This window comes from Cricetulus griseus, chromosome 2, assembly GCF_003668045.3.
Source record: "Cricetulus griseus strain 17A/GY chromosome 2, alternate assembly CriGri-PICRH-1.0, whole genome shotgun sequence".
Lineage (NCBI taxonomy): Eukaryota > Metazoa > Chordata > Mammalia > Rodentia > Cricetidae > Cricetulus > Cricetulus griseus.
In genome coordinates this window covers 432,848,914-432,862,984 of record NC_048595.1, presented here as the reverse complement: position 1 = coordinate 432,862,984, position 14,071 = coordinate 432,848,914, and the positions used below count along the sequence as shown (strand labels likewise).

At 43.7% G+C, this 14,071-nt stretch overlaps 1 protein-coding gene across 1 annotated transcript; it reads left to right on the top strand.

Moving 5' to 3' along the window:
- Positions 1-1,010: 1,010 nt before the first annotated feature.
- Fam124b (family with sequence similarity 124 member B) lies at positions 1,011-12,613 on the top strand. Its single transcript, XM_027397351.2, has 2 exons — positions 1,011-1,742; positions 11,755-12,613. Exons 1-2 carry the CDS (start codon positions 1,011-1,013, stop codon positions 12,388-12,390), a joined length of 1,368 nt encoding a protein of 455 aa, XP_027253152.1. The 3' UTR covers positions 12,391-12,613.
- The last annotated feature ends 1,458 nt before the right edge of the window (positions 12,614-14,071 follow it).

The window sequence follows — 14,071 nt, the reverse complement described above, 5'->3', positions numbered from 1 at the left end:
AAACAAACAAAACAATCAACTGTGGCTGGCCTTCCCAGCTCTAGAGACTATGGGCCCTTCCGATCTTTCAAATCTCTCCCCTGACACGTCACTGTGTTAGTTTGGACAATTTACCTGATTTTTTTTCTATGCCTCAGTTTCTCGTCAGCAAATGGGGGATAAATACTCTCTTCTTTGTAGGCTTGTTGGCTGATTAAGTCAATTTTTCTAAAGTTTTCGGATAGTTTATCAACAGATCCTCAATAGGAAGACATCAGAATTACTGCAACAGGAAAGCTCACTGTCTACAAATTTACACGAACCAAAGGCAACCTAGTTTCTTAATGTCATTTTAGTGCATCCAGGCTATTAGTCCAGCCAGACAAATAGTTTTCAATGAGGCCAACACTATGTAGACAAAATATCTCTTTTTTGTGACCTAGCAGAAAATGATCAAAAATGAAATAAAAGCAATGGTGGCTGAAGGCTCTGGCAAGCAGACAAGACTGGGAGTGGCTTTAAAGAAGGCGTCCTATTCAGGAGGCCTGGCGGCCACTGTAAACATCAGGATATTTAAGTAGGAAGTCAGAGCCCATTGTGGCCCACCAAATGGATCTCTCTTCAGTGTTACAGAGCTACAGATGGCTATCAGTGCAACAGAGCCGCCTCCTGTTCCTCTCGGCCTGGTCATTTCCTCTACCGAGTTGAATGTAAGAACCACCCACTGGCGTGGTTCTCAGCATTATAGGTTTTTAGGTCAAACAGAAACCCCAGGGAATGCCTGAAAATGCCAAGCAAATAGTTACATCTGCCCAGAACAGATGACATGGAGCTACCGCTGTTGTGTGTAGCAAAGTCCACATTTCCTGCTGGAGCATCGGAGGAAGCCAGGAGCATGTGTGATCTGATTAAGAGCTTGGTTCAGAAGATGCTGAAGTTTTTCTAGGAGGCTCCGTATGAGACCTTGGTTCAACTTAGAAGGCTGAACAGTGGACCGTGCTGGGTGACCATCATCTTCACCTAGGCCTGCCATGGATGAGACACAGGAGTCTCTAGCCTTGACTGTGCACCTTCTTGCTGACACTGGAAACGGCTCGCTTCTGCAGCAGGCTCTGGACCAGCTCCTGGACTGTATCTGCCCAGAGGTGCGTCTCTTCCTAGTGTCTGAACGGGCCAGACCAGTGAATTACCATGAAAAGTACCACCCCCGGAGGGCCCGCTTCCCTGGGATGTCTGTTTTGCTGTTTCTTCAGGAAAGCCTTGGACAGGAGCGGCTGTTTAGAGTCTTGGACTTCCTACAGCACTCACCCTGGCAGGGTTTCCCTACCCAGCATGCACAGGGGAGGCCTTGTCCCTATCTTCCCGCCAATCAGGAATTCTACAGCCTGCACCACCAGATGCCAGTGTGGGGCATGAGGCCGGTGCACTGTGGCACTGATACCCTCAGAGTGACTCTGTACTGCAGTTTTGATAACTATGAGGATGCCATCCGGCTATATGAGATGATCCTACAGAGAGACGCCACCGTGCAGAAGAGCAACTTCTGTTTCTTTGTTCTCTATGCCACCGAGGGCTTCAGCCTGCAGCTCTCTCTGAAGCAGCTGCCCCTGGGAATGCCAGTGGACCCCAAAGAGTCTTCTGTGCTGCAATTTAAGGTTCAAGAGATCGGCCAACTGGTGCCTCTTCTACCCAATCCGTGTATTCCCATCAGCAGCACCAGGTGGCAGACTCAGGACTATGATGGCAACAAGATTCTGCTGCAGGTATTTCATTTCTTACGTTTCTGGTGTGTACTAGAGTTACCAGAGTTGGTAGGGTCAGAGCCAGGGCCCTGGAAACTCCAACAAGCTAGACTTGGCCATCAATCCTCAGTAGGCCAATTAAACAGATGAATAATAGTAAAAGACCAAGAAAACAGAGTTACTCAAAGCAGATACATTGGGAGAAGAGCAAATTAAAAGGTCCAGGGGCTCCTGCCCCTGATATGAAGACTTATGCATACCTAACTATGCAGTCCTGGGGTGGGTGTGGTCCCATTATTATCCATCATCATTGTCTTAGCTTCAACCTCTCCTGAAATCTTTCTGGGAGTCAAGCTCCCCCCCTGGCTGCCATCAGGGCCCCAGCTTCCCCCCCACTCCCCTGCAGCATGAGATTCCTGGGGAAGTTTGAATTTCTTGGGATCCATTGTGTCATTAGTCTGATAGCCAAAGGGAGGGGCACAAGTACTTTTTTTTTTTTTTTTTTTAAATGGCCTCATCCCTGTCAGGAAATGGAAAGGTGTGATGCTATATCTGGGTGGTCTCTAGAGGTGCTTTAGTCAGTGGTCTTCAACCTGATTGCAGAGTTAGAGACTGGGGAGGTTTTAAGACTTGTTCATGCTAAGCTGCACCACAGTCCCACTAGACCAGAAAGTCTGGGGAGACCCAGAGAGTTTCTTACAAAAGGATAAAAGAGTTTATTGTATGATTCTTATATATACTGCAGCTGACAGTCACAGACTTCAAAATATACAAGTTCCTCATGTGACAGGTAAGAAATACCTGACTTGTGTGAACTTGTAGCTGAAAAGCCCGAGAGTCAGGTGATGCTCCCTCCCCAGAATTCCCTTTTCCATGTCTGTCACACATCCATACACACTTTGTCCATTTAGATTCAGTAATAATATTACTGGGAAATTTGGAGTGTCGAGTCAGATTTGTGCATGTTACTAGGGTAATGGAGCTCTCCCCTTATGGTTTTTAGTCTCATTAATAAAGGAATTTAAGGATGGACTCAGGAGGAAACTCAAGGACAAATTTCTTGGAGTTCAAAAGGAGATGTAGAGGAAGAGGAAGAAATTCAGTTCAGGCAAGCTGTAAATCTCAGCATCTGCCAGGGGAGAGAGAGATAAGGAAGAGAGAGAGAGAGAGAGAGAGAGAGAGAGAGAGAGAGAGAGAGAGAGCATGCTGTTAGCCATGTAGCAGAGAGGGAGCCATGGAGAAGGAGGAAAGCCCAAAGTGTTATGAAGAGCACACTGAGGAAATGTTCCACTGGAAGAGCCGGAAGGTTTATGAAGTAGCAAAGGTTCCTTCCAGGTTCCTGATCAAGGCTACAGCAACACCGTCATGAGCTCTTTCCACAGGCCTAAGGTGTAATGGTGTTTGGGAATGTTAGGTTGGCAATACTAGTAGCTTCCCCTTGCAGCATTTTCTACCACTGTCAAATTTAAGCACAAATCAAGTTCAACACCCAGAATGCCTTCAAAAGAAAATCTGAGAGCCACCCTTTTCAGTCATCCTACTGAAGCTAAACACAGCCAGGTGTTTACCTAATCATGATGGCTGCCACGTGCTGTCCCTTACGGCGTATGATGTGGCAGCTAAGCTTTAGCACTTAGTAGTTGTTGTGACCTTAGCTCAATGAAGGTGATACTGGCATCTTCCTACACAAAGAATGTTACTCTTCATGAAATGACATAACACTCATGAACACACATCATTGTATTTTAACTGCTGTTGTGCATATTATACACTGTATAATATGAGATTTTCCAATCACTAATATTTTAAATCCTTTTAACAATCTATGAAGTCATTACCGATCCTGTTATAAATGAGAAGACTGAGGAACATTTATTTGTCCAAAGGATGTGTTTCTATCAGGTCTCAAAGTCCGTTTGACAAATGGTGGCACCACAAAGGTGAGGCATGGGGCATGGGCAGGGTGGCGGCAGTCACTGTGCTTGTAAATGTTGAGGAGATACATGGGAGTCAAAGCAAATGTCCCATAGTGTCTGTCCTTGGGAAATGGCCAGAACTCCCCTTACTTCAGTGTGTGAAGTAATAACACTAGGTAGCAATTGTTGCCTTTCCCCTGGGTTAGCTTCCTTACCATTCATTTGTCTTAGTTAATAAAACATGAGTTACACAGATTCTGTCATAAATAAGTCCATTTCTTTTTCTCTTGAACAAAATACAGGAGATATTTATTGAACATGAGGAAAGCTCCAGGCAGCCAAGAGGGACCCCCTGAAACTTGTTGTTAGAGATATTACTGGGGAAATGAGGGTTCATTTTTGTAAGTTCTTTGTCTTACTGAGAAAAGAATTTAAAAACACACCAGTGTGAGGGAGATGTCTTGGCTGGTAAAAATGCTTGCAGCCAAGCCCAAGGACCCGAGTTCAGTTTCTAGGACTCACATGGTGGAAGGTGTGAATCATTTCCCACAGAGTTGTCATCTGACTCTACTCAAACTGGAGTCACCGAACAAGTGCCTTAGTCTTGCTTAGATGCCTCGAGTATGGCTCCCCAATCCCTCAGACATCTGAATATCCACATTTTGTTCTGGTTAATCCCTGGAACTATAAGCATCCTGGCAAACAACAGGGACCATGTCCTTATTCACTCCTATTCTGAAGGCTAAGTGATGTTTACTTGGGAGACACACCTATATAATTAGTCACTTTGAAAAGTTGAATCATATTTGGGAAGGCTAGAGAAGTTTTTGATGAAGAGAAAGCCAGTAAGGAATAAGAAAAATAACTCCATTGTCTCAGGATGTTTTAGAGGTCCCAACACCTGTTAAGTAGGGACCCAGCATATGCCCTTCATTCTTGTGACCTCCTTGGCTTTGTGCACATCTTCACTTCTCTGAAATACTGGTCTTGGTCACTTTTTGATCTCTTTGTGTACAGGACTCCACACTTTTGCAAACAAAATGAGGAATTGTTCTCTAGAAAACTGTGTGATTTCCTGTCATAAAAATGTTGGAGTACAGAGTACAAAAAACTATACTGTGCTATTAAAATTAGCATGTGGTAGCTACAGTATGGCCATTTTGTACTTAGAATGAAGTGAGATGTTTAGGGTGCAACACCCAGTGTAAACTTCGTCAGGATCAGTGTTAGGGCAATAGGGACAAATGAGTACTGTTGCTTTTGTAAATAAGTGGTCCAGGCCTTAAATTAGCACACCTAAGACCCAGTTCGTACCTCGGCTACCTTTGTCTTAGCTCTATAATCAGTTCATAATGGCTCAATAAAGTTTCTGGACTGGACTCCAGTGGGACCAGTATAGACTCTATTCTCTCCTCTGAATTGGTGGTTGTACTCAAAGGGACTGATACCACGGCATGTGGGTGGACAGGTGGCCAGGGGCCAGGCCTTCAGAAATACAATCCATCATGGGGTATGAGCATCAAGAAGGAAGGCATCTTTTCTTCTTCACTCCTATGAAGGTAGTATTCAAACTAGTGCTTAGTACATGGGAGGTATAGCATTCATTTATGAGCGAATACTTGATAAATAGCTTCAGTTCTAACTTTAGTCTAATGTGCCGTTGAAAATGAACCTGTGAACAGCACTGGCATGTATAATTTGTGTTATGAGGATCAAATGAAAGAATACACATGCAAGGGCTTTGTCATGTAGAAACTTGTGGAGGCCATGCAAAAGCAGAACACTTGCTGCCTTCGTGTGTCAGAGGCTGTTAGCTCTGTTGCCGAGTGACACTTTCCACAAAATTTCTTGTCATCACCCCCAAACAAAACTCCTCTCCCACTAAACTGCATTCAGAGTTCCTTCTTCCTGGGCAGCCTACGCTCTATTCTGTCTTCATGAATTCACCTGCTTAAGGCATTTCCTGTGAGTAGAATTACATAATATTGTTTCTCCAGAAATAACCAATTTATTTGAGGAATTCTTTTTTGTTTGTCCAAGCTGTCCTCACTCAGACTTCGTCACCCCCTCTTGTTTTTGTTCTTGCCTCCCCATTCCCCAAGGTTGGGCTAGGCATGTGTATAGAGCAACAGTTCTCAACCAGTGGGGCTGGACCCCTTTGGCAAACTTCTACCTACAAAAATATTTACATCATGATTTGTAACGGTAGCAAAATTACAGTTATGAAGTAGCAACAAAAATAACTTCATGATTGAGAACCACTGTATAGATTAAGAAGGCTCCTGGGACTTGAAGAGATGGCTCAGTTGATAAGAGTACTGGCTGCTCTTTCAGGGGCCATAGGGTCAATTTCTGGCACCCACACAGCAGCTCACATGATCCGTCACTCCAGTTCCAGGGGATCTGTCACCTTCTTCTTATCTTCACAGGCAAGAGACAAGCAGCACACAGCACACAGGCATACATACATGCCTGTGGCAAAACACTCAAGCACATGGAATACAAATAATTTTTAAACAGAGGGCCCAAGCCATCTCGGGACCACTGTGACATTACATGAATCACCTGAGAAAAAGGCACCTTTATGGAAACTGAGAAAGGCAGAGGGAAAGAGAGAAAAGCACAGGAATATGTTGGTCTGGAAACTTAAAAAGACTGCAGAAGTGTAGGATACAGCTCGCAGAGGAGAACCCTTCCAGAAGCTAACAATGATGACTGCAGATGACTTCCGTACTAGCTGGTTTAAGGAATAGTAGGCAGAGGTGGAGGTTATGGGGGTGGGGTTAGCAGGAAAAATGAAGACATATTTTAGAATCAAATGTTTGACTGAAGAGCAGTAGGAAGAAGGCTAGAAGGGTGGGGGAGAAGATAGGAGACTTGAGAAACCTATTACAATCTGAGAAGAGCAAGGAGAGGGAGAGAGGCAGAGCCTGTCTCTTGTATAGCATTTTCTAAGAGTACATCCATTGCACACATTGATGAGTTTCATAAAGGCGCCTTCATGTGAGCATATTACATACTAAAGTCATATTCATTCGGCCCCTTTCTCCATATGCTTGCCATTTCCTTTAAGTTTATCATACAATCTCACTTCTATTTCATGTTATGAATACATATACAATATACTGGGGTTGTCTTGATTGTTAATTGGTGTAGGAGGACCTAGCCTATTGTGTGCGGTGCCATTCCATTCCCTAGGCATGGAGTCTAAACAGTATAAGAAAACTAGCTGAGAACATAGCACACAATTAAGAAAATAGGGTTGCTGGTGTGGCTGGGACAATATCTGAGGCAGTGGGTCCAAGATCTAATTCTAATGCACAAACTGAGTTAGTGGAGCCCATTCTATATGGAGAGATACCTTGCTCAAGCTAGACACAGGGGTTTGGGGGGTGGAGAGGTGCTTTGATCCTACCTCAACAACAGGATGGGACAGACTTAGTAGACTTCCTAGGGGAGGCCTTACCCTCTTTGAGGAGCAGATGGGAGGTGGGGGGAGTGGGGGGAGCTGGAGGAGAGGAGGGAGGGGGAACTGAGATTGGAATACAAAAAATAAATTAATAACCCCAATAAATAAATAAATAATATAAAAGAGAACCACTGTTGACATTGATCTCCTAAATAATTTAAATATCGCCTAAATTACTTTCTTTATGTTAATTCCTTTAAAATGATTTATTAAGACCAACTTCAGTTGTGCTATGCACAGTTTTCTATCATATTTTTTTCAGTTCACATGATTTTATAAACATACTAAATAGCAAGTGAATCAATGTGAAATTGTGGAAAGAGCTATTAAGGGCTATTTCAAAAGATGAAAATAACTCTAAAGTCCTGCCTTCAGTAACGTTTATATTATTATTTTTTAGCATACTCCACAACTCAGAACACACTAGTATGTTGAATGTCTGCTACTGAAGGGCACTAGTTAAGGTGACATGTCCTTAACTCTACTGAAGGGCACTAGTTAAGGTGACATGTCCTTAACTCTTAAGGAGTGATCTTGCTCATCTTGGTACCATCAGAGTCTACACTCTAGAGGGATAAATCAATAAATGTTTGTGGAACTGAAGAAAAAAGAAAATAGGGTTGCATACATTTATTTCATTCTGCTCTTGACTATGGATGTGATATAATTAGCTGCTCAAATTCCTGCCTTGACTTCCCTCAATGATGGGTTGCTGCCTGGAATTTTGAGCCAGTTAAATCCTTTCTCCCATAAGCTGCTTTTTGTCAGGAGGAGCAGGAGAAGGGAGAGAAGAGAAAAGGAAAGGGCGGCGGGGGGGGGGGGGGACGGGACAAATGAACAGAGACAGTGAAACGGAATTAGGTGCTGTAGTGACCGGAAGTGTGGTAGGGGGGTCAATTGTTCACAAGGCGACTAACTGCCCAGACACAGCTCTTCAGTGTCCATGGAAGTGTCTTCCAGATTTGCTATGCATTTGACGCACTAGGGAGATGTGAACATTTTTAGTACCCATGTTGCATCTTTATTTGAAAACACTTGAATTTTAAGGGAGGGTCTCTAGGGCCTGATCCCCAGGTGAATGCAGTGTGAAGCAATGCTTGGGGACAGATGTGACTCCCATGGGCCTGTTGAAGATCACATGTTAAGGTGGAGAAGACATCCATCCGAAAAAGGCCCCTCAATGCTGGCAGGAACTGGTTCAGACAAGATCATCACACTCAGATGGGCTCCGTCTTGGAATCCCATTGGTGGATTAGGGGTGAGCGTCTAGATGTGTGTAGCATTTTAGGGGATTGGCTTGGCCCATGGATGGAATCTAAGGATGCTAGGGTGGTGGTTTCTAATCTATCTATCTATCTATCTATCTATCTATCTATCTATCTATCTATCTATCTATTTTAAAAAACCTACAGACTGGAAGTGTGAGGTGGACCTGAGGAAGGTCTAGCTGTCTGGGTTGCCCCTATGCTACAGCTCCAAGCTTCTTTAGTATGAGAGCTTCATGTTTTGGGCTTCCAGATAAAGAATTTTAGAAAAAACACTGAGAGAAAGAGAGAGAGAGAGAGAGAGAGAGAGAGAGAGAGAGAGAGAGAGAGAGAATGACTGACTCACTGATCTAGAGAGAAGACATTGGACAATTACAGGACAGGAACTAAGAATAGATTTCCATTTTTAAATGACTGGAAAAGAAATGTGAGACATGAAAATGACACAAAATTTAAATTCCAGGTTCCACAGATAGAATGTATTGAATCGCAGCCACACCACTCATTTGTGGCTTGTTACTGGCAGCTCTACTGAGCCAAGTAGCTGGGCTGATATCCCCATGGCGAGACAGTCACTGTATGACCCTCTCACAGAACATATTTGAAACTTCTAAAAGAAGAAATAAATGTCTCTGTTATTTTGGGGAGAGATGATTTTGCAGTCTATTTCTATCATGGAGAAAATTTAGAAGAAAGCATGTATGCAATATATATGCATTCAGTAATTGACTTGTTGTAGACCTGCTCCCCCTCCACCCTCCGTCCTGACTTCTTGCTTTGGGAGACAAATGTACAGTTCTCTCTTTTTCTTTTCAAATTTCCTCTTCAAAGACTATTTTTTAGGGTAATGGTAGTTCACTTCAAAGCCAGCGAATAAAGCATAGAGACCTCTGTCCTGCCTTCATAAATGAATAGCCTCATCTCCTCTCAAACTCTCTGTAAGCTCTTCAGCTATGGGTGGGGCCTCTGTGTCACTCCCTATCCATGCTGGAATTTTGATGGTCTTGATTTGTGCAGGTAATCATAGCTGCTGTGAGTTCGTGAGTAAGACAGCCGTGTCCTGTCTGTAAGACAGTATTTCTCCATACTCTTCCTCCTCCAGCACTTACATTTTTTCCACTCCCCTCTTCCGTATTACCTAAGCCTTGCTGTATGTGTGAGGAGGGGCTTGATATAAATGAGTTTATTCTTAGCCTTATTCATCTTGGTCATTTGTGAGTCTCTGCATTAACCACGACCCACTGAGAAGAAGCTATGGTTGACCAAGGTTGACAGCAGCACTAGTTTACAGGTGTAGACATAAATACTTGGAAGGCAGTTTGACAACGTGACTATTTAGCAACAGAAATAGTAAGTTCTTTCCTAGGGCCTATGAACTCCCCAGCAAGGTCATAGGCTTTGGCCAGGCATAAATTCTGTCCTATGGAGAAGGCCTGAAATCTGACTGTAAAGCCATTGGTTTCCTCCATAACAGTCATGTTACTCTTGAGCCAGTGGGCATGTTTTGCCTAGAATTGGAATTATAGCATGAAGGGTTGAGTGCTACAAAAGACCAGTGATGTCTTTTCTTCCCCACTGGCCTGGGTAGCAGTGTCCTGCACTAGCCAGCAGTCGAGTTTGCTAGTCAGTTGGTTTCTTTGTGTCCTGCAGCCAACATATATGGTTTCTTACCAACTAGCTCTGGTGGGCAACCAAGAGCAACGGCAGTAGCCTGTATTATTGTAGGTGCCTGTGGGGGCTCCTTGAACAAGAACACATGGAGAGGTACTAGATCCCAAGTGCTATGATGAAAATTGTCACTTCCAGAAATCATCTTGGGAGAGCACTGTGAAAGACGTGGCATGCCACCTTCCCAGGAATTCAAGGATGGAAGGAGTTCCAGTGAACTCCACCACGTGAGAAGAGAGGGAAGCCACCTGTAGAATGGGGATTTTACTGACCAGTGTTGTAAGATTGGAACCAGAATGCAATTTGTGTGAATTAAAATGCTAGAGCGTGCATATAAACCAGTCTTCTGTTTTCAAAGACAATGCTATGCTCTACTGTGTATACGTTACCTCAAGAAAATAAGGAATATTTGTTTTTTATGTATATATATATATTTACATTTATATAAAAAACCAATAACAGCAGTATGTTATGCATCAATAGCAGCAACAGCTTTTCCAGATTCTGTAGTCATTTGAACAAAATTGTAGAGACATCTAGCACACTCCATTTAAAAAACAACAACAACAACAAAAAAGTAAAAAACAAAATCTCAGAAAACAGCACAGTTCTGTTACTCTTGTGGTACCTGGTACCATTTTTTTTTTAAATTAGCTTCTCAATCATCATCTGGAAGGAAACCATTCTGAGCAACATCATTAAAAACAGCTCTGATAAAGCACGGTCACTGCTATGTATCATAAAGCAGGTCCACATATGAGTGAGTACATATCATGTTTGTCTTTTTGTGATTGGGTTACCTCGCTCAGAATGGTTTCTTTGAGTCCCATCCATTTTCCTGCAAATTTCAAGGTTCCATTTTTTTTCTGCTGAGTAGTACTCCATTGTGTAAATGTACCACATTTTCTGTATCCATTCTTCAGGTGAGGGGCATCTAGGCTGCTTCCAGTTTCTGGCTATTACAAATAATGCTGTTATGAACATGGTTGAACAGATGTCCTTGTTATATGAATGTGCTTCTTTTGGGTATATGCCTAGGAGTGGAATTGCTGGATCTTGTGGTAGACTCCTTCCCATTTTCTTGAGGAGTCACCATACTGATTTCCAAAGTGGCTGTACAAGTTGGCACTCCCACCAGCAGTGGAGGAGTGTTCCTCTTTCTCCACATCCTTTCTAGCATAAACTGTCATTGGTATTTTTGATTTTAGCCAGGAATATTTGTTTTAAAAGGTACTAGCCTATAAGCCTGCCTGAGGTGTCCATGTGTCTTAGACACACCTAAAAGGGATACTTTTATTAGCATGATCCAGTAGAGGCTGCAGCATTGGGAGACTGAATTCCCATTCCCGTCCTTATCTTGGTGGTGGCCACAGGCTGTGACTACTGTCTGTTGTAACACAGCACATAAATTATCTGGTGAGGCCACTGAGCAATATCTGTGCATGTCCTTGAGTGCTGAAACTATTAGATCTACAGAAATGTGGTGGTGTCAACTGATCATTTCATTCCTGAAACCTTGTCATTGTCAAAAACTTAGAAAGTCCAAGAAGGAGACTGAGTTGTTTGGAGCCAGTGTTGTTCATTCTACTCTCACTGCAGCTCAAAAGGCTCGACTGACTGAAAGTCTGCTGTGGTGTGGATGGACAAGGCACACGGAGCTACCGACAGTCAGTGGAAACCATTTTTCATTGGTTCTTCCTTTCCTTATCTCATAGGTCCAACCGAAGTCAGGACTTGGTGTTAGAAATGGTGAGTGTTCCTTCCTGAACGGCAGCTCGAAAGCTGACATGCATCGGCAGGGCTCCAGGCTGAACTCTGTTTCCACGCAGAGAACCTTAGAGCCACGGAGCCGGAGGAGCAGGAGTCGGAGATACAAAGCACATTCCCTGGAGCTTCCACAACCCTGTGGGACAACGGAAAACTCGAGTGACCCTTTGTGGAGAAGCCCTGGCTGGTGCTCCCTGGCTGACAGCTCAGCCGCAGGCATGCAGCAGTACCGCCTGTCTATCCCCATAGAACCTGAGATGAGGATGAAGGTCCTTAAGGAAAACAGCTTCCAGAAGCTTGAGGCAGAGACAAACGTTGACACTGGCTTCACCATCATCAATTCCAAAGCCAGGCAATCTTTTCTGCGCAGATTTCCCAGGGATTTTCAGAGCAGGCAGCCACCATGCCGCTTGTCAGGATCTTCCTTCGAAGTGACCGCTTCCCCAAGCCAAAGAGTCTTTCAGGAGAGACTCTGTCCTCTGCCACTTCCGGGTCAAAGGGACTATGGTGTAAAGGAGAAAAACTCAAAATGTTCCTATCGTCGTCCTGTCCAGGATGAAGAGAAAGAAGAATTCTTCATATAGCATAGAACCAACATGTCTCTCTAAGATGCTAAGATCAGATAGAATGTTCTAGAAATGAAGCATTGTATTAGTTACCCTTCTCATTGAAATATCTAACAAAAGCGACTTAAGGAAAGGTTTGTTTGACTCACACTTTGGTGGGAAGGTCCATTCATGGCTGGGAAATCATGGAAGTGAGAGTGTTAGGCAACTGATTGTATACCTTTACAGTCACATAGCGTGGGTCGGGGTGGGTGGGGGGATGCTGAGGCTCGGCTTGCCCTTTCTTTGTGCCATCTGGGACTCTGGCCCATGGGTAGGTGCTGCCCACTTTCAGGGTGAGCTTCCTTCCTCAGGGAAATCTTTCTGGAAACATCCTTACAGATGTACTCAGGGGTGAGTTTCCATGGGGACTCGAAATCCAGGTAGGTTGACATTGAAGATCTACAAACACTGATCCGGGATCATCCAGTTTCTTGCTTGTCTGAGAGGGCCCCAGGCTCTCCATGCACAGGTTCATTTGCTTTCACTTCCAGTGTTAGAAGTCCGTGGGGAGCGGACAATTTGCTGGCTCTCTGGAAGAGAGTACAACCAGGCAGAGGAAGAAAGCCCAGTGCCTGAACTTCTCAGTGGCACACTAACCCAGTTGCATTTGTTGGTTCAGCACCTATCAGAACACTGACATAGTATGCAAATGTATTAGATGTGTTATGTTATGCACATCTGATTAGTGTGTGTAATACGGTTTTAATTTTTACTTGAGGTTGCATAGAGCTTATCCCCCCCAGACAGTGTGAACTATTTATTCTTTAGTGCTTTTTAATTTTTATGTGACCTCCTTTGGTAAGTAGGCCCTGTTTACCACATACCCTCTTGTGGTTTTGCTTTTAAAGTTCTTTGCATCTGAAACCAGTAAAAATGTAATGTTTTAAACATTATAACCCCTCCCCAGTTTAATTAGTAAAAATACCAGAAGTCAGGAAGCTACGTTAAAATGAATGCTAGACTTTGAGATGTTCCCACTCTTCTATTTCTCATTTGTTTATGCCCTACTCCAAAGAGGGCAGCACTTCTTGTTAAGAAACCAAGGAAGCCACGGAATAATTAGAAAATTCCCGATCTCCACTGATTGTGGCAGAGAGGTTGTGCTAACTGAGTCACAGACACAGTGAACTAAATGTGTTTTGGGGGTTCCCGGGGCTTTCTGCAATTCTTATTTATTCATTTATATGTTCACTCAATAAATATTTCTGCATGCCTTAAGTATTTATAGAGATGATACTTAGACATTTTGTGGCCATCAAACCCAAAAGGTAGTAATGGTTTTGCAACTTCGATAATCTACTGAACCAACTCTTTGAAAAGGTGTTGAAGTTCAAACTTACTCCACCATCCAGGTCTGATGCCTTTATATTTGCCAGATAAAGAGGCACTGTCTTAGTTACTTGTCTTGTTGCTTTGATAAAATACTACAACAAAAGCCAGTTAAGGAAAGGAGGGATTTCTTTGGCTGACAGTTCCAGGTTGCAATCTATCATGGCAGGAGGCTCATGGTGCAGGAGTTTGAGGTCTCTAGACATATTGCATCTGCAGTGAGGAAGCAGAGTGATGGGCGGGGCTTGGAAGCTGCCTTTCTCTTTGTCAGTGCAGGGATTACCCACCCACTTTCGGGCTGATTATCCCTCCCAGGCAGGCCCAGAGG

Excerpts from the sequence above, each read along its gene's own strand:
- Fam124b (XM_027397351.2), top strand. The coding sequence starts at position 1,011 with ATGGATGAGACACAGGAGTCTCTAGCCTTGACTGTGCACCTTCTTGCT. Across the intron at positions 1,743-11,754 it reads GCAACAAGATTCTGCTGCAG|GTCCAACCGAAGTCAGGACT; the intron begins GTATTTCATTTC and ends CTTATCTCATAG.